The sequence below is a fragment of the Grampus griseus genome (assembly GCF_964374135.1).
Source record: "Grampus griseus genome assembly, chromosome: 20".
NCBI classification, from domain to species: domain Eukaryota; kingdom Metazoa; phylum Chordata; class Mammalia; order Artiodactyla; family Delphinidae; genus Grampus; species Grampus griseus.
The window spans coordinates 47239223-47261309 of record NC_139014.1 but is presented as its reverse complement, the minus strand read 5'-3'; the positions used below and the strand labels follow the sequence as shown (position 1 = coordinate 47261309).

At 55.3% G+C, this 22087-nt stretch overlaps 4 protein-coding genes across 6 annotated transcripts; 2 read left to right on the top strand and 2 right to left on the bottom strand.

Annotated features, from left to right (window-relative positions):
• The first annotated feature begins 252 nt into the window (after positions 1-252).
• Positions 253-5286, top strand: SPAG7 (sperm associated antigen 7). Its single transcript, XM_082678266.1, has 7 exons — positions 253-861; positions 3442-3509; positions 3746-3834; positions 3976-4060; positions 4311-4400; positions 4500-4656; positions 4771-5286. The coding sequence occupies exons 1-7, from the start codon at positions 777-779 to the stop codon at positions 4878-4880; spliced, it is 684 nt and encodes a 227-aa protein (XP_082534392.1). The 5' UTR covers positions 253-776; the 3' UTR covers positions 4881-5286.
• An 813-nt stretch (positions 5287-6099) lies between these two features.
• ENO3 (enolase 3) lies at positions 6100-11032 on the bottom strand. Of its 2 annotated transcripts, none has more exons than XM_082678264.1 (12): positions 10942-11032; positions 10220-10306; positions 9879-9974; positions 9670-9728; positions 9429-9498; positions 8898-9031; positions 7779-8001; positions 7490-7687; positions 7087-7288; positions 6552-6660; positions 6334-6392; positions 6100-6247 (listed from the first exon to the last, which is right to left on the bottom strand). In XM_082678264.1, exons 2-12 carry the CDS (start codon positions 10302-10304, stop codon positions 6178-6180), a joined length of 1305 nt encoding a protein of 434 aa, XP_082534390.1. In that variant the 5' UTR covers positions 10305-10306; positions 10942-11032; the 3' UTR covers positions 6100-6177. The 2 variants fall into 2 exon arrangements, with proteins under 2 accessions (XP_082534390.1, XP_082534391.1); XM_082678265.1 differs by having other exon boundaries at positions 10899-11010.
• Positions 11033-13684: 2652 nt separating this feature from the next.
• Positions 13685-16599, top strand: PFN1 (profilin 1). Its single transcript, XM_082679938.1, has 3 exons — positions 13685-13983; positions 15452-15644; positions 16267-16599. The coding sequence occupies exons 1-3, from the start codon at positions 13852-13854 to the stop codon at positions 16362-16364; spliced, it is 423 nt and encodes a 140-aa protein (XP_082536064.1). The 5' UTR covers positions 13685-13851; the 3' UTR covers positions 16365-16599.
• A 682-nt stretch (positions 16600-17281) lies between these two features.
• Positions 17282-22058, bottom strand: RNF167 (ring finger protein 167). 2 transcript variants are annotated; one of them, XM_082678919.1, is made up of 10 exons: positions 21843-22057; positions 21202-21704; positions 21037-21117; positions 19638-19763; positions 19445-19532; positions 19165-19255; positions 18830-18935; positions 18584-18677; positions 17858-17938; positions 17282-17780 (listed from the first exon to the last, which is right to left on the bottom strand). In XM_082678919.1, the coding sequence occupies exons 2-10, from the start codon at positions 21283-21285 to the stop codon at positions 17482-17484; spliced, it is 1050 nt and encodes a 349-aa protein (XP_082535045.1). In that variant the 5' UTR covers positions 21286-21704; positions 21843-22057; the 3' UTR covers positions 17282-17481. The 2 variants fall into 2 exon arrangements, with proteins under 2 accessions (XP_082535045.1, XP_082535046.1); XM_082678920.1 differs by lacking the exon at positions 19638-19763 and having other exon boundaries at positions 21843-22058.
• Between the last annotated feature and the right edge of the window lie 29 nt (positions 22059-22087).

Below are 22087 nucleotides of genomic sequence, written 5' to 3'. Positions count from 1 at the left end.
CCTCCGGGTCGTGCCCCTCCTCTTTTAGTCCCTGGCTCCAGAAGACCCACGCCCCACATACCTGCATCTTCAGCTGTGACCTCCGGAGCCCTGCCTGCCCCTTCTCCACAGCTCCCTCCCTGCCTGTACCCACCTCGGCCCCTTCCTGACTTGCCTTATTTATTTGTTCGATGCGTCTCTGAATGTATCCGCCTCGGTCCCACCTCTGCCTTCGCTACGCGCACGCCCCTCGTGTTTCAGGGCTGACCGTGCCCCCACCCCGACTCCGCATGTCTGCGTCTGTTTCCTCCCTTTCTGGCCCCGTCTTCCCCAGTCACCCCGACCGACTCTGGCCACCAACCTCCGGGCCAAAGGGGGGTGTATATAGGAACGCGTTGCGGAGTCCCGCCCCGTCCCCGAGGGGAGGGGGCTTGTACATAATGTAACATACAGAGTATAGTGAAGAATCTATTTAAGGCGCCGCAGGGAGGCCTGCACGGCCGGGCTTGTGGCTCCAGGCGCGGCGGGTGCCTCCTGCCGGCTCCACAAGCACTTTCTACTTGTGCATGGGCTTGGTTTCTACGAATTGCCATTAAACATCGCTGCACCAGCCAGCCTCCGGCCTCTGTCTGCGGGGGGCGGGGCCTCGGCCGGCGGGAGGCTGCGGGCGCGCTGGGCAGGGATCTAAGCCGCGCCGGGGCGGGTGCGTGGTTTACCGCCTCCGACGTGTTTCCGGCCTTAAAGGCATTTTGCCCTTCCCTTTAAGACGCGCCGCCCCCCTCTCAGTCACTCCCAAGATGGCGGACCTACTGGGCTCCATCCTGAGCTCCATGGAGAAGCCACCCAGCCTCGGTGACCAGGAGACTCGGCGCAAGGCCCGAGGTGAGGATCCCAAATTCACAACCGGCTTTCTTCGCCCAGTTCTCAGGACCGCACTCCTACCCCTTTGGACGACCCCGCCTTCTCAACCTTGAAAGACCCCTCACGGGCTCCTTCAGAGACCCCCCGAGTCCCTAAAAGGGGTGCCATCCCGCCCGCTGTTCTTAGCGGACGATGATTGGCTACCTGAAGCCCAGAGCCAGGCCCCTGGCTCTTTCTACCTTGGCCTTCCGCAGTCCTTGTTTTCAATTCGCCGATGGGCCCGCCTGTCCGCCGGTGGCGTGCTCTGATTGGTAGGCTGCCTTCAACCCCACCCAACCCCTTGGTTTTCCTCGGCCCGCCTTCGGATGGGGGGGGCGAGTTCGACCGCTCGGCCCCGCCCACCTCCCGGCGCTCGAGTCCCTGAGCCTCGTCCCCTTCCGATTGGATTCAGGACACGCCCATCCGCAGTCCTTTCTCCCCTATTGGCCACCTCAACTTAAAGGTCTACCTATTAAGTTTTGTTCGACCTTCCTCTTAGCCCACCCTACCCTCAGCACCTCTAACTGGCTGCTGGGTGCTTTCGGCGCTCTTATGCCCCGCCTACTTGGGGCCGCCCTCCAACCTTTCTCTCATCTGTACCCTTAAATTCCCGAGCTCCCCGGGCGGGTCGTGAATGTTGATTGGAGGGATGAGAATGCCCCTACCCGGTCCGATTGGCCATGGTTTCCCCGCCTGTGTTCTCCGAGTAACTTCCCAGCAGGAGGCTCAAGTTGGGCTGCAAGCTTAGGGCGCGGCCCGCCGGGCGGTATAGGCCTCTCTTGCTCGCTTTGCGGAGTGTGAATGAGTCTGACAGAATGACTGACTACCTTGAGGAGGACACCGGCTCCCCACCCGTCCGAGGGAGGCCAGGGCAGCCTGGGTGCCTTCAGAGGGCTCAAGTGCTGCTTAATATCGAACTAACATCCATATTTACTGAATGGTTGCTAGGGGCCAGGGTACCCTCAAGGAGCCCACAGTCTGGAGTATCGATGAAATGCGCATTGATGAAACGATCACACAGGAGTTTAATAACCAACTTTATAAGTGCTCTGAAAGAAAAATAACTGTTATGAGAGGGGCTACCTAGGGGTCCTAACCTAGTCTGCAGTGAGCTGAGATGTGAAGAATAGGTAAGTCAGTAAGTGAGAGGGGAGCACAGTGCTCCAGGCAGAGATTTGAAAGCTCTGAGGAAGGAGGGAGCATAATGGGACCTGGGAACTGGAATTATTTAACACCATGACTGACTAGGTGGGTTCACCAGCGGCCGTTGACAGACTAGGAAGCTGAAGTTCAGAGTTTAGTCAGTTGCCTGCCGTTACACTGTTACTAAGTGGTGGGGTTTCAAACCCATGTGTGACTTTTAAGTCTATGTTCTTAACCATAATCTTACGCCACCTCCTCAGATGCAGAGAGATGACTCATAAGCCAGTTCGAGAACAGTCAGTGACCAATATAGGGTGTGCTGATGGTCAGAGTCCTTGAGGTGGGAGAGAGGGGAGCTCCTGAGCTGTCGGGGCCCTGGGGCCACAGAGAGTAACTGGAAGGAGATGAACAGGGTCTGTAGCTTCTGGGAGCTCACAGTGGGGTAGGGAGGACAAGAGTTACACTCTGTTAGCTCTCAGCACATGCTGTAGTGGGTGTCAGAACCGAATGTGCTTGGGCCCCAGAGGAGGAAGTGAGTAACTGACTCATGGTGGATCTCAAAGTTTGCAAGAGGAGGAAGAGCATTTCAAGCAGTAGGAACAATATGTGCAAAGACATGAAGTAATTAAGAAAATGGGAAGAGGTTCAGTGCAGCTGAAGGAATTCCAATCCTGTGGAAGAAGTGGGCCTTAAGGATATAAAGAATTTGAAATGGCGGAAGAGAGAAGAGGGGACAGTGAGACCCAAGGGTAGGGAGTTCCCTTTACAGCTCACCTCAGACACCTACACTCACAAAGGAGAAGAGTGTCAGACTGGCCATTTCAGCTTCATCTTGGCTGTAGAAGTAAAAAGTGGGGGTACGTGAGCCATGGCCGCTGGGCCTGCGCGTCCGGAACCTGTGCTCCGCAGCAGGAGAGGCCACAACAGTGAGAGGCCCGTGTACCGCAAAGAAAAAAAAAAAAGTGGGGGTGTTACACAATATAGGAAGTTAAATAATTTCCCCTTCCCTATGCAGACAATGATATGATAAGCTCCTTGAGGCCAGGGCTCGGTTTGTTCTCGTTACCACCCCAAGTGCTTTATAGTTCTTGGTGTGTCGCAGGCATTAAATAAATGTTTGTTAGTTGGTTTCCCCAGTGGGTTGGGAAATGGGGTTGAGCATGATTCTAATCTTTGTTACTCCCACTAATCTGTGAGCTCCTAAAGGGCAAAGCTATGTCTTAATCCTCTTTGTACTCCAGGTCCTAGCACAGTGCCAGGTATAGAGGAACTATCAATAAATGCTTGGCAAATAAACAGTAATCCTACCTTCCTAGCCTGACACCCTCCCAGTGGACATGAGATCCCTTTTGAAGCCCTACAAACTCTCCCCACCCATGCTTCCACCCCGGGCCTCATGCTGCCATTTCTCACCCCCAGAGCAGGCAGCCCGCCTGAAGAAACTACAGGAGCAAGAGAAACAGCAGAAAGTGGAGTTTCGTAAAAGGGTGAGAACAACTGGAGAGATCAAAGGCAGCCTCAGAAAGGACTTCCAATAAGTTAGAATTGGAAGGTTGAAGAGTCAGTGTGTTTGGAAACTGTCTTGAGAGAGGTGAAACCCAGAAGCCAGTGGCACAGCGGCTGGGAAAGGCGTGGGAGGCCAAGGCCTGTTGGCCTGGCGGGGGAGAGGGATATTTGGGTGGGGCCATCATCTCATACCTTCTTCACTTTTCCCTTTACCAAGATGGAGAAAGAGGTGTCAGATTTCATCCAAGACAGTGGGCAGATCAAGAAAAAGTTTCAGCCGATGAACAAGATAGAGAGGAGCATACTGTGAGTGTCTCTGGGCTGGGGAGGCAAGAAATGGGTGACCAAGGAGGCATGAAAGGGCCAGACAGAAGAACCCTCCAGAGGAGGACGCTGGGCCCCCTCGTGGCTCTACATAGTCTTTCCCCTTCGCTCCCCCCTTCCCAGACACGATGTGGTGGAAGTGGCTGGCCTGACATCCTTCTCCTTTGGGGAAGATGACGAATGTCGCTATGTCATGATCTTCAAAAAGGTAAAAGGGGGACCTCCCTGGTGATCCAGTTGTTAGGACTCTGAGCTTCCACTGCAGGGGGCACGGGTTCGACCCTGGTCGGGGAACTAAGATCCTGCGTGCCGCGCCGCACTGCCCCCCAAAAAAGGTAAAAGGCCTGAGTTCCCCGCTGTCTCCTCTCTCCTTTTCAGCCTGTGCCCCACGCTGGGGGAGAGGAATGAGATAAAACATGTATGTGGAACCTTGACCCCATCATCTCCTTCTTTCCCAGGAGTTTGCACCCTCCGATGAAGAGCTGGACTCCTACCGTCGTGGCGAGGAGTGGGACCCCCAGAAGGCTGAGGAGAAACGGAGGCTGAAGGTGAGTTATGCCTGGCAGTCCCTGGGGCCCTGCAGCCCCCTAGCTGGGAGGGGTTGGGGTCAGGCCCTGAGCTCTGGTGCCCCACCTTGGCACCCCTAGGAGCTGGCCCAGCGGCAGGAGGAGGAGGCAGCCCGGCAGGGACCTGTGGTGGTGAGCCCTGCCAGCGACTACAAGGACAAGTACAGCCACCTCATTGGGAAGGGGGCAGCCAAGGATGCGGCCCACATGCTGCAGGCCAACAAGACCTACGGCTGTGGTGAGGCCGCAGTGGGGGCTGGGAGGGCAGGGCAGAGGAGCACTGGATGGGGGGAGGGGAGGGAGGCTGAGGCACAGGGCTCCTAGGCCCTCCCACCCTCCCCTCTGCCCCCAGTGCCTGTGGCCAACAAGAGGGACACACGCTCCATTGAAGAGGCCATGAATGAGATCCGGGCCAAGAAGCGTCTGCGGCAGAGCGGGGAAGAGTTGCCACCTACCTCCTAGACACCCCAGCTCCCTGGGGCAGGGCAGAGGGCAGGGAGGGACGAGGCTGCTGCTATTAGAACCCATCCTGGAGCCCCACCTCTGAAGCACCTCCTCACAGCTGTCACTCAGGCTGGGGGAAGCAGGTGTTTGATTTGTCACTGTTGGAGCTTGGTGTGTGTGTGTGTGTGTGTGTGTGTGTGTGTGTGTGTGTGTGTGTGTGTGTGTGTGTGTGTGTGTGTGTGTGTGTGTGTGTGTGTGTGTGTGTGTGTGTGTGTGTGTGTGTGTGTGTGTGTGTGTGTGTGTGTGTGTGTGTGTGTGAATGTACAGGTGGGTATTTAATCTGTATTATTCTCTGTTCTCCCTGGAATTTTCTTCCCCATGGGGCTGGGGTTACTTTACATTCAGTAAACACTGTTTGACCCAATGTCTTGGTTTGTTTGAACAGAGAAAGGTGGGTTCTAGAGAGGAAGAGAAACAATTATAGATTGAACAGTATAAGATTGTTTTTGTAGGCCAAAGATGGCGAAATATTGGCACTTTTGTAGAAATTTATGAGATAGTATTTTAAGAGCACAGTCACTACAGCCAAATGGCCTAGGTTTGGATCCTGGCTCTGCCACTTACTGTTACCTTGGTTAAAGTATTTTACCTTTTCGTGCCTCAGTTTCCTCACCAGTAAAATGGGGATAATAATGGTAACTATCTGATAGGACTGTTTCAAAGATTACATAGGCCGGTATATGTCAAATATTTAGAATAGTTTCACATCCTCCAAGCTCCATGGAAATGGTAGCTGCTCTGGTTACACTCTCATCCTCACCAAGCTCTTCGATTTCATAAGGATGAGCACTCAGACTTAACACTGCAGTGGCCTCTGCAGACCGTGCACTTCAACTTATGGGCAGGTCTGATCCAGCTTCCCCCTCATGGTGATGTCAGGCCTTGGCCCCCCACCCTGCTCCCCTTCTCTGGAGCTGGTTCAGTGTTCTGTCAGTTCCTCTTCAGCTGCATTTCACATAATACACCTGCTTCCCCCAGCCTCCTTCCATATTGTGAGCTTTGTGGTTCTAGATCCAGCCCAACTTTCTCTCTGGCCAGTCCCTCACTTCCTCCTTGTCCCAGCAGGTTCCATGTCCGTTTTCCCTTCCTGCCCCTACTTCTTCACCTCCTGTCTCATCCAGCCCAGAGACCAGCGTCTCCTCCCTCCCTCCCACAAACGAGCAGGCCACTGCCTTGGTTGGCACCAGTGTTTATTTCAGGAGGAAGGGCTTGAAGGCCTAGATCTGTCCCGTGGAACCCTGGGGCCTCCAGCTTCTCACTTGGCCTTTGGGTTACGGAACTTGTGTCCAGCAAAAACAGCCTTGTCCCCGAGAGCCTCCTCAATCCTGGAAAGCAGACAAAGTCAGGGCTGTGATATTCCAACCCAAGAGCCCTCAGCTCCTTACACCCAGACCTACTGCACCCACTGTACCTCATGAGCTGATTGTATTTGGCCAGACGCTCTGAGCGGCAGGGGGCACCAGTCTTGATCTGAAGAGGGAAGAGGAATTCCAGGAGTTGCGTGAGACCAGGGACGAGGGATTGGGCCTGGCCCTGAGGGAGCAGCCTGTGGTGGCATGCAACTCCAGGGCAGGAGGCCGGGGATCCCAAGAAAACTCAGTCAGTCGGCAGAGGGGGGGCCACGAGTACCTGTCCTGTGCAGAGCCCAACCACGAGGTCAGCGATGAACGTGTCCTCGGTTTCCCCAGAGCGGTGGCTCACCATCACCCCCCAGCCGTTAGACTGAGCCAGTTTGCAGCTAGGTGGAGAGGACACTCAATAAGGTCCGGTGGGACCTCCTCAGTGGGAAAGCCAGGCGCTAGGTGGGGCTTTTCCCTTCTGTTTTGGGGAGTGGGAGATTTGAGGGGAGGGTGATGACTAAGTTCTTTGGGAAGCAGGAGAGAAGGAGAGATTCTTGATCTTGAATTTGGGCTCCTGAATGCTGGTGGGAAGAAGCAGAATCTGGGAGACAGGGATGGCATAGGGTCGGGGTGGGGATGAGGCATGGCAAGGCAACAGTGGCAAAGCTCTTGGGGTGAGGTCAAGAGTTAAAGCCTTGAGGTCGAAAGGGTGGGGTGGGTCAGGAGCCAAGGGGAAGTCAGACTTGGAGTTAGTGGGCAATACTGTAGCTGGACTGGGTATGGGTGGAGGGAGGCCATGACGCCCCAGGGCCAGAGGCACTCACGCCTGGATGGATTCGGTCACTGAGCCGATCTGGTTGACCTTCAGCAGCAGGCAGTTGCAGGCCTTCTTCTCAATGGCCTGGCTAATCCTCTTGGGGTTGGTGACTGTGAGGTCATCCCCCACGATCTGGATGTTGACCCCCGAGAGGAATGAGGTCCAGGTAGCCCAGTCATCCTGGTCAAAAGGGTCCTCGATGGAGACCACTGGTGGGAAAGGGGAGCAGATTCAGGTTAAAGGTCAGAAGGGCCTCACAGGGGAGTGACAGGTCAGAAGAGTTTGGGTGGAGATTGCAATGGCGCTAAGGATCGGAAAGACTGAGTTGGTGGCAGTGGAGATGCCGAAGCCAGTGTGTAGGGCAGCTGCTGGAGACTCAAGCAGGAGCGATGGAACACCCAGGGTCTCACCAGGATAGTTCTTGATGAAGCTTTTATACAGCTCCCCCAGCTTCTCCCCAGTGATGTGCCGTGCGGGGTCATCAGGTGACTTGAAGTCAAGATCATACTTTCCGTGGCGATAGAACTCAGACGCCGCCACATCCATGCCAATCACCACCTTGTCGGGGTAACCAGCCGCCTGGATGGCGGTCTTCAGCAGCTCCAGGGCTGGGGGAGGGAAAGAGAGGACCTGAGGCTCCGGTGCACCCCGTCTCCATGGGGACCCAGGGGTTCTGCACCTCCGAGTGCTCACACTGACCTTCATTGTTCTCCAGGATGTTGGGTGCAAAGCCGCCCTCATCACCCACATTGGTGGCGTCCTTCCCATACTTGGCCTTGATGACCCCCTTGAGGTGGTGGTAGACCTCGGCACCGATGCGCATGGCTTCCCTGAAGGATCGGGCTCCCACGGGCAGGATCATGAACTCCTGCATGGCCAGCTTGTTTCCAGCATGGGAGCCCCCGTTGATCACATTGAAGGCCTGAGATGGGGAGAGGGTGCTTAGACCTGGGCATCGATGTGGAATCTTGGATCCCCTACTTACTGAATGGTCTAGGATGAATAATTTTACTCCTCAGAGACTCCTTCCTCATTTCCATAACATGGGGACACCACCTGCTTACCTGCAGGATCTTATGTGTTAAATTAGAGCAACTGGATGTAAAGTTCTTCGCCTGTGCCTGGTGTGGCAGCTAACGCTGATATGGCATATGGCACTTATTACAGGCCAGGCACTGCTCTAAGTGCTTTACGTATATTTTATTGGCTCATTTCATTCTCAAAACTACCCTGTAACTAGGTACAATTTATTATCCCTCACTTTACAGCCAAGGAAACTGAGGCACAGAGAGATTAAATAAACTTGCCTAAAATCACACAACTAGTAAAGGGACAAAACCAGCATTCGAACCCAGCAGCTTGTCTCCAGAGCTCAGGCTCTTATACAATCTAGCCAGTAAGTAACAATAAATGGTAACATTATTATTGCAATGAAATTCAAAGGATTTCCATAAACAGCAAATTTGGTTTGATAAGTATTAAAGAAGATACAAAAATAAAATGCCAAGATCTTTGCCATGAAGAAGCTCTCGATCTGATTTGGGGTTGGGGCACAGGGCAGAATGAGAAATTGGAGTTACTGAGCCTGGGATTGGAATGTGAAGGAACCCGGTTACATCAAGGGAAAGAGGCAGAGAGAGGTTAAAGGGAAGGTTTGGATTGTGGGAAAGGGGGAGGGCTGGACCGCAGCAGGAGAGGTTCCATTTCAGAAAACCATTTCTTTGGAGCTGGGTCTGAAAGGTGGACTTTCCACGGGCTGCTTATGCCCTCCCTGCTGGGTGGGGTCACCGTGGGATGCGGCGGGGCAGCTGCACTCACAGGGACCGGGAGGATCAGGTCTGGGTTCCCGGCGAGATCTGCAATGTGTCGGTAGAGTGGGACCCCCTTCTCAGCTGCTCCGGCCTTGCACACGGCCAGGGACACACCCAGGATGGCATTGGCCCCAAACTTGGCTGGAGGAAGCAAGTACAAAGAAAGTGTGAGAGCGCCTCACACAGGGTTTAGGGTCAGCTCCTAGAACATCCCTTCTGGTCACCCCAGAAAGAATCCAGAACTCCAAACCACTGGGCACTGAGTTTGTTAACAGATCTCTCCCCAACAGCCTGAGGTGCTCTGGGAACACCCAGCCCAGGGGAATGTGTCAGCTTCACGGCTGTGTCCACAGCCTGGCCCAAGCCTCGCACAGGGCAGGCATCAGGAAATGCCTGTGCGATGAATACAAATCCAGCCAGTTACAGTGTGCCCCAAAATGCGAGACACAGAAATAATCCTAACCAGACCTCAGTCCGCGGTCTCTCCCCCGCCCCTCCCACAGCCCATCCCATCCCCTGTCCCTAGCCCTTCACTCACACTTATTCTCTGTCCCATCCAGCTCAATCATAAATTTGTCAACTTTTTCTTGATCCACCACGCTTAGTTTCTGGAAGGGCAGGTTTGAGGAGGGGAGAACAGAGGTTAGATTTCTCAGGAGTCAGGGCATGTGCTGGAGGAAAGAGAAGTGCAGGTATTTGGGGCAGATGGGATGGTTGGCCAAGCCTGAGCTGCTTGGGACTAGGTAGCAGGTGAGGGGGAGAGAGGGTCCTCCACTTGCCTTTTCCAGCAGTGCGGGGCCTAGAGTCTTATTGATGTGTTCCACGGCCTTCAGGACCCCTAGAGGCCGAAGCAGGGGGTTCAGATCTTCTATTCAATTAGGTCTCTTCCCGTGGCCCCCAGCTCCTCAAGAGCTTTGGGTTCCCGTCCTCTACCCTGTGCAGACATCGCATACCACGTCCTGAAACCACCCCCTTGGTCTTTCCTCACCTTTCCCCAGGTAGCGAGATTTGTCTCCATCTCTTAGTTCCAGAGCTTCATAGATACCTGTGGAAGCTCCACTGGGCACAGCTGCTCGGAATCGGCCTGAGGTGGGAGGAATTGGAAGATCACAGAGAGTCAGTCCCATTCACCCCCCCAAAGGACAGATTGTCTCCTCTCTGAGCCCAGGGACAGGAGGCAGTGTAGAGAGACTCGTGCTGCTCCCTGCTGGGGAGCAGGCTGGGAGAGGGGATCCCAGAGAAAGGAGTGGATGTGGCATAGAGTTGGGGGGCAAAGGCAGATGGAGTTGGGGTCTTCCCAGGTAAACCCATTCAATGGGCCTGTGTTACCCTTGGCCGTGTGCAGGTCCACCTCCACTGTGGGGTTGCCCCTGGAGTCCAGGATTTCTCGGGCAAAGATTTTCTGCATGGCCATGGCTGCAGGGCGAGAGGTGTGAGTGAGTGCGGACCGTTGACCCCTTAAGAAACCCGAAATCCCTTGCCCTTTAAGAGTCTTCCCGCCCCAAGAAGGCAGGTGCTGGAGCTAAAAATATCCCACAAAAAGGTCACAGACCAAAGTGGCAGGCGCAGCCCCTCCCCCACTCAGAACAGCTCCCATTCCACTCTCCCGTCTTAAGAATCTGGAGGCCTCTCTTAAAACTCCACTACTTGCTCAACCCCACCTCCTGCAAAGCTGCACTTCTGCCTTCTCCCTCCACCCTCTGGCCAAGTACTCTGTTCTCCACGGATTCCTAGCCCTCGGATGCTCTCCTGTTAGTCTACCTCATTTTCCTGCTCCTCAGCCTTCTCCAAATCCTCAGGGGCCCCAGATTCCCCCACCTGGCTCCAACTGTAACCATGCTTCTCCATCGTCTCTGCCTGCCTCTCTTCACAGTCTCGTTTGTTTCCCTGTCCTTGGGCACCCCCATCCTGCTTGCTCCAACCCCTCCAGGCTTCTCAAGCACCCCCAGTCCCAGAAGGAAAAGAATGCTGACATTTCCCCCCCTTCTCCAAGCGGCAGCACCCTCACCTTTTACCACCCCTATCCCCCGGGACTGAAAGATTCACCAGACCTGGGATTTCTTCGCTGGGCTCCTGAGTCTAGGTGGCAGCTGGGACAGTGTCAGCTCACCCCCTCTCAGGCTGGGCATTTATCCTCCAGCCACCCTGTACCCCAGCCAGCCCCGCCTCTCACCCTCTCCATCTTCCTCCTCCAGCCCAGCTGGCAGCCAAGTGCCCACTATAGCCTAAAACAGAAGCCTTTGGCCCTAGACACCTGCCCCCTTCCCAAAAGATCAATGACTACCCCCTCCTTTCTGTTCCCCAATAAAAGTCCTTATTTTTAATTCCACTCCTGGGTAGAAACAGGGGAGGGGCTTCAGAGTGGGGGGGGGTTCTCCTCTCCCCAGGATTATATTCCTCTTTTGCAAAGGTTAAAGAGGAACTAGTGCCCTTTAGGAAAGGCCAGGGGTAACCTGAGTCCTGCAGGACTGGGGAGGGGGCCTGGAAGAGGGGCTGCAGGAACGACATCCGCACGTGCACAGCTCACTTGGAGGGCGGGGGGCTGCCTCCGTCCTCAATGGGGGCAGGGGCAGGGGGTTCTGGGCAAGCTCTGAGCTCTAAAATTGAACTCCCCACTCAGAAGGTGAGAGAGTCTCACCTCTCAGGGTCCCCATTGCGGCATCCCTCGGCTCCACCCCACCCTACCCTCTCTCGGCCAGCAAGGGCAGTGGGGGAAGGGACAGGCTGACGAATTTAGACAGGCCCTCAGAGTTGGCGCGGCGCCCTACTGATAGCGCTAGGACAGCACTTATCGCCCTGCGTGGAGAGTCAGGAGCCCTTTCCCCACCGACCGCGGGCGCTTCAGGTCGTGATCCCAGCCCATCAGTGAACGATGCTGAATCAAAAGTGAAAAAAATGAATGGACGAGAGGAGGGGGTGGCCCTTTCCGAGCGTCTGACCGCCGGGGGCCAGTCAGGTGGTCGGCTAGCAGCATTGAAGGGAAATGGGTCTCTGCACTCGGTGACTCTCTCCGCCTCGGCGGGCCTGGCGGGAGTGAGGTCTGCCCCGACTTTGGCTGCAGCCCTTGCCGGGAGCTGAGGGTACGTCCGGGCTCCGGCCGGCCGGCCGGCCGGCGAACGACGGTCATCGGCTTCCCTGCTCGTCGCCCCCGACTCGGAAGACCTTCCCGCCGGCGCCGCCCCGGCGCCCAGTGACTCAGCCCCGGGCTCTCTCCCGAGCTCCCCTCCCCGCCCTGCCTGCCCCACGGTGTGTCTCCCAGCCCCCACCTCAGGATCCCTACCCCCGGTCTTCCATCTCGCCCTCCCCCCCCTTATCTCTGGCCGCTCCCTCTCCGGAGATTTCCACCCTGGGGAAGGGGGTGCGGCAGGCCAAGGGTCAGGAGACGGCGGGGGGGGGGGGAGCGCCGCCACGTGCCCGCATGAGGCCCCGCCCGAGCCGCCCAGTGACTCAGCCACCGCGGCTGTCGAGGAACACGGGTTCGGGGAGCGTGGATGCCCCTGGGGTTCGGAGTGGCCGCGAGGGCACCACGTCCGCTGGCGAGGACCCGAGAGGAGCAGAGCCCCTTCCCGCCCGGGAGGCGCCCCTCCCCCGAGGGACCGGAAGTGGCCAAGCCCCTCAGCTGCCCGGGCGGCCAGCAAGGGCTAGTTCACCTAAGCAGGCCGCCGGGTCCTGCCCCACCCTCTTCCCGGTGGGCGGTGAGTGAACTAATCGCACACAAGTTCTTACCATAAGTTTTACTGAAAAAGGAGAAAAAACTTAACGGGCCAACGTAGAAGGGACTTTCCCCTTCTTGAAAAAGTTGCAATCTTGAAACCGCTTAGTATTCTTCCGCCTTGAAAAATAAGCCCGCCCGTCTCGCCCCACGGTCGCTCCGTGACCTCTGCAGAGACGGGCCAAGGGGCACGGCCGGTGACCCAAACTGCTGACCGGGGGACGGGCGGAGCTGTGACGTGGGGGTGAGGCCTGAGGCTGGAGTTGCTCCAGCGCGAGGGATAATCCCCTGGAGTCGAGGTGGGCTCCAGCCAGTGCCACTTATGCCGACCGGGTAGATGCTGGGGACAGAAGTGTCCCTGGTGGATGCCTTCAACTCTGAAAACGGCCGGGGTATTTTGCCAAATTTCCCTTTACTCCCTTATTTCTTGAATAAATAAAATCAAGGGGGGGGGGCAGAAGCGGTAATGCGCACGCCTCGCCCCCGCCCCTTCCGCCCGGCGGGAGACACGTCCCCGGCCGGCCTTCCTTCGCAGGGGGCCCAAATCCGTCCCGCCCGGTGCGCCCGGGCGTGCGCCCGCGAAGCCAGCCGCCAACCCTAACCGCGCCACGCGCTTTCCCTCCCGGCCCGGGCGCAGGCGCGGGCGCAGGCGCCGCCGCCGCCGCCGCCCGCCGTTCCTTTCCCCCAACACCCCCCCCCGGCAGAGGTGGGGGAAGGGGGAGTCATTCCATTTAACCCTGAGTTACCCGAACCCTCTTTAATTTGCTAAATTTGCAGTTTGCTAATTCTTTCTCTTTTCACTTTCCTTCCTCCCTCTGGCTCACTCCCTTTCCGTACACCGAAGTCTGACTGATATTCTATGCGAAGTGGAGGGAGCCCTAACCCTAACCCACCCCCGTCCCCCCATCCTTTTTGCGTCGCTTTCCATTGAACTCTGCAAATTTTGCAGTAGGGGGAGGGATTTTTAAAATTGCACTTGCAAAGTTCGCTATCTGGGCAGGCGAGGAGAGGGAGGGAGGGAATGGGGAGCAGGCCCCGCCCCCACCGCCCTTTGCAAATAAAAATCTAGGGGGGGTGGGGAGGAGCAGGAAGTGGCGGTGCGAGGGCTGATGCACTGCTAGCAGAGCCGCGGTCCGGAGAGCAGCGCGTGCCCCAAGCTCTCCGCCTTCCCCCGCCCGCCAGCCCGAGGCAGCCCGAGTCCAGCCCGTGGCCCCAGCAGCAGCCCCGAGAGCACCCCAGTAGCAGCGCCATGGCCGGCTGGAACGCCTACATCGAAAACCTCATGGCGGACGGGGTGTGTCAGGACGCGGCCATCGTGGGCTATAAGGACTCGCCCTCCGTCTGGGCCGCCGTCCCCGGGAAGACCTTCGTCAACATCACGGTACTGCGAGGCCTGCGCGGAGACTGGCCGGGCTTGCACCCTGAGGGAGGGACTTGGGTAGTGGCGGGCGCGGTCTGGGGAGGGCAGCGAAAGGCCGTGACCCGGTCCTTGCCCTGGAGGTGGCGCGAATGGCGGCTGCACGTGAGCGGGTCCCTCCGTGGCCTCCTGAGTCCTACGCCCCGGGCGGAGGCGCCCAGCCAGCCCGCCGCTCCGCTTTCCGCGACGGGGCGTTACATCCGGGACACAGGGCGGGGAGGGGCGCACCGCCCGGTGCGGCGGCCCACTTCCGCCTCCTCCAGGGTGGGTCGGGCACGCACCGCAATTTCCGCTCGGGACTGTGATTGAGAAGGGACTTGGGGACCCCTGGACCCCCTAGCTCTACTTCCAGCCGCCAGCTCGCGCCCCCTCCACCATTGTTCCTCCTTCTGGGGGAGGGAGCCCCAGTCGCATGGCCTGGGTCCCATGCCCGTCCTCCGTGAGCTCCCTGCCCCTCCCAACTCCGTAAGAGAGGGCTAGGCCGCCACACGACCTCCCCCCACCCCAAGTCGGCACGTTGGACTCAACATGCCTGTGAGGCCAGCCCCGGAAGTCTCCTCGCCCTCCTTTCCCGCCATCCGGCGGGGCCTGGAGCAGGGGAACTTTGTGAGAAGTTCTAGGACAGTATGTAAGTGAAGCAATAAGGGACGACTACTGCTGTCCCCATCACCACCTCCTCTGTCCACACTGCCCGGAAGTGGGGAGGGGAGCGGAAGTTCGAAATGGGGGGGAAGGGGATTTCCGGGCGGGAGGGGACCGGATGTGGGGATTTGGGGTGTTAAGGGGGAGGGGGAGATACGTTCCCTGGGGTATCTAGACCCGAGGGCTGGCTTGCCGGGTCTAGTCCCAGGGCCCCTCCAAAAGTTTTTCAACTTTCCCGGAAAGCCCCCAGGCATCTGCTTCCTCATCTTAGAGCATAAATACCTGGATCTAAACTCTAGGTTACTTGGAGACCCAGGCGTCCGGGCCCCTAACAACTCCTGCAGAACCTTTGACCAAATAAGGGCAAAGTTGCTTCGCCTGCTTTGCCCGCCCCCTCCCTTTCCCTCTTCGCTTCTGCTTTTCCTGAAGGAGTTATGAGCATCCAAAGGCTCCCCACTCCATTCCACTTCATTCTCTTAACTGCTTTTTGGCCCCCTTTATTTCCCGGGTTTGCTTTCCTTATTAAACAACATCTAAGCCTTCAGAGGAATATGTTGTCCCTTCTTATTACCGTTCTCTAGGTTTGAAGATCATGATATTTTTGTGTACTAACTTCCAACAGTCCTGAGTCTCTCAAATTTCACGGATGTGTACAAAGCACATAACATACACATCTCCCCCCAAGGGGGTTTAGCTTCCCGGAGAAATGGAAGGCAGGTGGGTCCTTGGAGAAGAAGGTGGGAACCTTGGTGTACTGACTAACTTGATGGGTGCTTGATTCCCCTTCCAGCCAGCTGAGGTTGGTACCCTGGTTGGCAAAGACCGGTCAAGTTTTTTCGTGAATGGGCTAACGCTTGGGGGCCAGAAATGTTCTGTGATCCGGGACTCACTGATGCAGGAAGGGGAATTTACCATGGATCTTCGTACCAAGAGCACCTCCGGAGCCCCCACCTTCAATATCACTGTCACCCTGACTTCCAAGAGTGAGTTTGAGTCTTACCCTTTCTCTAGCTCCAAAATCTCTAATATACTTCCATCTATTAATTTTTTGGGTTTTTCTGTGTGGATCACCCAGTATGAAGGGACCAGACCAGGTTTCAACTCCCAGCCTGCTGGATGCTGGGACATTGGATTGTCCCTTCAGTTCTCAGTTCCTCATCTTACAATGTAAAGAAGTTGAACTGTATTACCTCTTAAGTTCCTTCTTGCCTTGAGCCTTTTCACATGAGAAACTTCTTATTTTCTTGGAGGAGGTAGGCTGTTAGTCATAAGCCAGCACTTAGCTCTTGTGTTTTGAGCTCTTTTCTTAAAACTTGGAGGTGGCAGGCTCATCCACAGCCGTTTCTAGCCTGAACACAGGAGTCAACACATTGTCCACAAGCCTTTGACCCCTAAATTTTACTGTGTTCCTTTCCAGCCTTTAAGCTTGATTTTCCTCTTTTGAAAAGCCCTATTGTTTCAGGGTGACTGACAGCCTGCCTGTGTGTGGGGGGGTTGGGAGAGATGAGGTTGGGTTACAGCCCCCAGGGCTGGACAGCTGCTGAACAGCTGGCCGGGGGTGGGATTGTGACACCTGGGTCCTAGCCTCCTTTCTCTTTCCTCCAGCGCTAGTCCTGCTGATGGGCAAAGAAGGTATCCACGGTGGTACGATCAACAAGAAATGTCATGAAATGGCCTCCCACCTGCGGCGTTCCCAGTACTGACCTCGTCTGTCACTCCCCACTGCTTTTGCACCCCTCTCCTTCCCACACACACATACACCATTTTTATTTTTTGGGCCATTACCCCCACACCCCTTATTGCTGCCAAAACCACATGGGCTGGGGGCCTGGGCTGGATGGACAGACGCCCTTCCCCCAACCCATACCCCTCCTGTGTGTGGTTGGAAAACTTCTTTTTTTGGTTTTTTTTCCTGAATAAAAAAGATTATACTGAAAAGGTGCTGTGTGGTTTTAGCCTGGGTGTCAGGATGGAGGACAGCCACTGTGATCTGCCTCCATCCTTGCTTGGGGTCAGAAGCAGCAGAAGGGTTGAGGCACTACAAAGTCTAGGGTTTTGAGCTTGCTTTCATGTCCAGGATTAAAACCTGCTTCAGGCCTACCTGGCCAGGTGGGCCAGCCCTACCTAGGTCCTCAGTGTGCTAACTGAATTGGTGGATAATGGAATAGAGCCATCCAGACCAAGAGAATGGGTCCAGGCCTGCGGGCAAGGCAGAGGCCAGTTGAGTCATCCTCACACGTGGGTGGGGCTCCCCTTCTCAGAGTCACAACAGATACCTATTGGGGCTGCCCTTAAGACTACAGGTTAGGGCTTCCCTGGTGGCGCAGTGGTTGGGAGTCCGCCTGCCGATGCAGGGGACACGGGTTCGTGCCCCGGTCCGGGAGGGTCCCACATGCCACAGAGCGGCTGGGCCCGTGAGCCATGGTCACTGAGCCTGCGCTCCGCAACGGGAGAGGCCACAACAGCGAGAGAGGCTGGCATACGGCAAAAAAAAGAAAAAACAAAAAACTACAGGTTAGCCTCCCAGCACTCCCTTGCCCATGTATGGCAGAAAGGGGCAATACCCCAAAAGGATAAGAAATTTACCTGTGTGAGAATGATCTCACCCTTAGTCCACAAAAACAATTTTATTAACCCAATAAATGAAAACCCCATCCCTTTGTACCCCCAACCTCTTCAAGAGGATAGAGCTGGGTAAGGGAGAAACCTGGGGTGGAAACGACTCCTATCCCTCGTCTCCTATCCCTCAGCGTAGAAGACAGTAGAGAGGAAGAGGAGCTGTGCAAATAGGTCATCAGAGATGGAGGAGAAAGGGGACTACTAGACCAGGATGGCAGCTGCAGAGGTAGAGGGTGAGGGATCTGTGGAAGACCCAGGAAGGACTAGGGGAGCTGGGGCTAGAGAACCAAAGGAGGTGGGAGGGGTGGGGGTGCAGCCCAGAAGTGGGGTCCGTTCGGAAGCAGGGTGGTCCCTTGGCTCCCCTTCCTCGTCACCCTCTTGCCCCTGGGTTTCTTCCTCCTGCTCCTCATCCCCAGGACCCCGATGGACAGGCTGCTTGCAGATGGGGCAGGTCTTCCGGGTCTGAGTGAGCCAGGGGTCCACACAGCGGATGTGATAAGCTGCCAAGAGGAATGAGGTGAAGCGCGTGGTGCCTGCTGGTGGCGGGGGGGGGGGGCACAGGAAGTGAGGGCCTCACCGTGAGCACAGGGGAGCACCCTCAGCTTGTCCCCATCCTCATATTCATCCAGGCAGATGGCACACACATCATACTGGTCTCCTGGTGGAAGAAGAACGGAGTTCTTTTACTGAGCCATCCTGGACCAGGGCCCACAAGAACTCACTGTGAGAGGCCTGTGGTGGAGCTAAACCCTGCAAAAGTTATTTTCTCTGGTTCTACAGAGCCAGTGGAAGAGCTGAGACGAGCAAGGTAGAACGTGAGGAATCCGGGGTTAGAACAAATAAAAAGAAACAGAGGTAAGAAGGGAAGTGGTTTTTTTGGGGGAGGTGTGAGGCTGGAGAGAGAGGGGGTGGGAGGAGCAGAAATGGGGCAGCGCTTCTGCCATAGCCTTATATGGGCACTGGAGGCTCCAGTGCCTAAGACCCAGCCCCTCCTTACCTGTGTCTGCCTTCTCTGGCGGAATCTTCCCCACTCCTTCCATTTTTCTGCTTTCTCCACCTTCTCTCTTATGAGCAAGGTCCTCCACCCCCCTCCAACCCCAACTATTACATTTAATCATTTTTGCTTTCCATTTCCTGCTCTAATCCTGTCCTGTCCTCATTTTACGTATGCGTAAAAAGAGGAGCAAAGGTGGTATCTCAAGCTGACACCTCCCTGCCATCTCTGCTTCTTTTCTCCTGGGCTCCAGCTCCTTCAGAACCAGGGAAATAGTGGGAAAGGCCTGCTCTCCTCCACCCTCCTCACCCTTCTGATAGTCATGTGTAGGAATCTGTTTCAGTTGCTCTTTGGTCAGTCGATTCCTCTGGAGCCGTTTCCTGTGCTGGATACAACGAACTATCTGGTGAAAGCGGGGGGGGGGGGGGGTGGATGGATCAGTCTTAGAGAACAAATCTGGACAATCCCATACAAACCAGCCCTATCTTGCAACCCCAGAGCCAGTCTGGCTTTAAAGGCCTCAGCTCTTCCCGTCTTGGTCCCTGAACTACTCACCATCACTGCTCCCATGGCCAAAACTAGCAGTCCCACGATCCCTGTGAAAGGGATGAGGTAATAGCCCAAGGGGAAGCTATTGTCTGGGACCAGAAGCACCCGAGCCCTGGGAAAAGGAAGACGAATATCAGAGGGGCAGGAAAGGCAAAGGGACAAAGGAAGAGGGACAAAGTAACTGGCTCTGGACAGGGCCCACGGAGGGGGAAGGGGATGGGAAGAAAGTACCAAGAGGCAGAGCATGATGGGCCTGAGGCTGGATGGTTGGGACACGGGCTTGGACTCCAGGTTGGCATGGAAGTGCTGAAGGAAGAGTGGGAAGGAGGGACACGTCCTACCCCTTCTCGTAGACAAAGAGGGCACGCAGGTACTCGGAGCTTCTCTCCCCAATAAACACAGACGGGATCCAGATCTGCTGCTGGATTTCCTCTGCAGGGATTAAGGCATTACACTGGGGACCCAACCTTCCACATGAATCCTTTGGTAACTCTGGCATTTGACTCTCTTGCCCCATTCCACCTAAAGGACTGATTTCTTTTCCCTAAGGCTTCAGCCCTCCCGCCATCTCTCAGTCTAAGCTCTACTGAAAACCCAGCTGTCCAGATCCTCCAACCTTACCACTATTCCACACCATATTCAGAAGTTCATTGGAATTCACATTGTGTACCACAGCTGCACCATACCCAGCCTTCTGAGCATTTAGGACCTAGGGAGACAAGGCAGATAAGGAGCCATCATGGGCCTTGCCACCTTTCATTCCTGGTGCCTTTTTTACCCTCAGCCTCCCAGCTCCCACTCCACATTCAGCAACCTTGAGGTCAAAGTTGCAGTCGAATCTTCGAAGCAGTGCAATAAAGACTGACCCGTTGACCGGGGCTGGGGGTGGTGGGGCAATGGGACTGCAGGCATTGTCTGGGTGAGCCTCCACAAGGAAGCCCTGGAGAAGAGAAGCAAACAACAGCTGGATTTCATCTCCCTAGGTGCTGCTCCCCACAGGTCCCACCAAGCACAATGGCCCCCACAGGTCAGTGGGGTCTGAGCCCACTGGGGTCTGAGCTCATTCCTGGGGTCTGAGCATCCCACCAAAGTCGGACATCTACCTCTTCTCTTAGCCTCCTGAAGATGCAATCACATCAAACAACATCCCTTTCCCACACCCTCCATCATCCCTCTCCCTTTCCCAGATGAGCTAATATATACTCCACATTCCTAGCTAATTGTTTTGCCTTCCAGTTTCCCACTGATTGTAATTCAATTCTCCATTCATCCACGTCACTTTCTCAAGTTGTTTCACATTCCCTGCTCTAATACATACTCTTAGGGAACATATTCCCCTGTTTAAAAAAAACACAAGACCAAACACAAATGAAGTTACTTGTGCTGACTCCCATGTCACCAAACTCAATACTTAATTATAATTTTAGCCTCCCCCAGGAATGGAATCTTAAACCACTGTATCTGGAATTACTTGGTCAGCACTAGTGAGGTAATCTGCCTGGTAGACCCCTGCAGTCCCCTAAAGAAAGGAGATCTTTGCTACTAGCAAAGACAATCAAATCTTTGCTAGTATAACTTCCTTGCCCAACCCCCTTCTGGCTATAAGTCTTTCATTTTGTATAGTTTTCAGAGATCCTTTCTATCTGCTAGGTGGAATGCTGCCTGATTCATGGGTCATTAAATAAAAGCCAGTAAGAGCTTTGAAATTTACTCAGTTGAATTTTTTTAAACACCTCCTTTAATTTTCCAATTACTCATCTCACAAACAACTATACTGATATCTATGGCCCAACTGAGTTCTTGCTATGTGGCAGTCTTTGTGAAAAACTACTACAAAACTGCTTATCTAATTCTCACAATAATACATCTGATAACTTCTATTATTATCCCATTTTACAGTAAAACAAACAAAGGCTCAGGTAATTTGCCCAAGGTCATAAAACCAGTAACTGGCTCTAGAGACCCTATTGATAGGCACCACTCGTCCTGCCTTTTATCTTAGTCCATTTTCAGTCTCACTTCTAAGGCTCAGAGTTCTAGAAGTAGACTTTGTATTCTCCCTTCAGATTCTGGATTCCACCACACTAGATGTGTTCTTGCACTTAGTTCCTAACTTGACTCTCTTCCTACCTCCAGCTTCCCCCAAGAAAGGCTCCTCAACCCCTACCCAGCAGGGAGAATTCAGGGAAACAGGAAAGAGGGAAGAAAATCACCTGAAGTCCCTCCTGGCTCAAGGCAGCCCCAAAGAGAGCTGGGAGGTCTGCAAAGTCCATGCTGGCATTGTGGTCCGAGATCTGCGGACAAAAGAGTCCATGTTTGTCCTTCAGCCTGCAACCTCTCCCTTCAGCGCCCTTCCCCTAACGTCCCCTCAGACTCACCGCTCGAATGAGCCCCCGGGTGGGGGCCGCTCCCCACAGCACAGTGGCCACAACCACAGGAAGCGGGAAGGCCGCAGGGTGCATGGCAGCGGGAGGGGAGAAGCGGAGGAGGCCGCGTCCCGATAACAGGAGCAGAAACGGAGTTCTGCGCCCTCTCTTGCCCTCCTTCAGGATCCCAGGGGTCCAACCACCCCCAGGTCCCACTTCCCAGCTACATGGGGGCGCGGGGAAGGACCCCCGACTCGGGGATTGAGACAGCCAACCCGTTTAATGGAGCTAGGAGGGAGACACCAAAAATATCCCTTTCTGGTACAGGAATAATACGGGGAAAGGGAACGGAGGCAAGCACAGGTGACAGAAAAACTTCTGGAAGGGTGGGGGAGCTCAAGGAGGTGGGACTTCCGGCCAGGTGGGCCGTCTTTCCATCCCCTGGAAGAGGATTTCCGGCAAAGACAGTCAGGCCGCTTCCAGCAATGGACGCTCAAGACGAAGGACTTCCGGTCCTAAAAGGCCGATTAAAAGAAAGGTTAGAGGTGGAGAGAGTGCCTGTGGAGATGAAAGGAGCACCGAGGCCCCAGAAGACGACTTAGTCGCTTCTCCGCGCTAGTGCCCGGGATCCCTCAGCTGCCCGGTTTACAAACCTCTCTTCCTCTCTCTGGCCGCCGCCGCACCTTCAAGTCTCGCGAGACACTCCCTCCCACCTGCTGACAGCTTCCTGTATCTATCGCGAGAAACCGCCTAACTCTGGCTAGTCTAACTCACTCGATCTCGCGAGATCTTCAAATACCCTCCTCTCGATTTTCCCGCGACTCCAATTCGATAAAAATTGCACCTATGCTCTTGCTGCCTAAATAGCTGCACCCCGTCCCCTCACCCATTCTTGAAG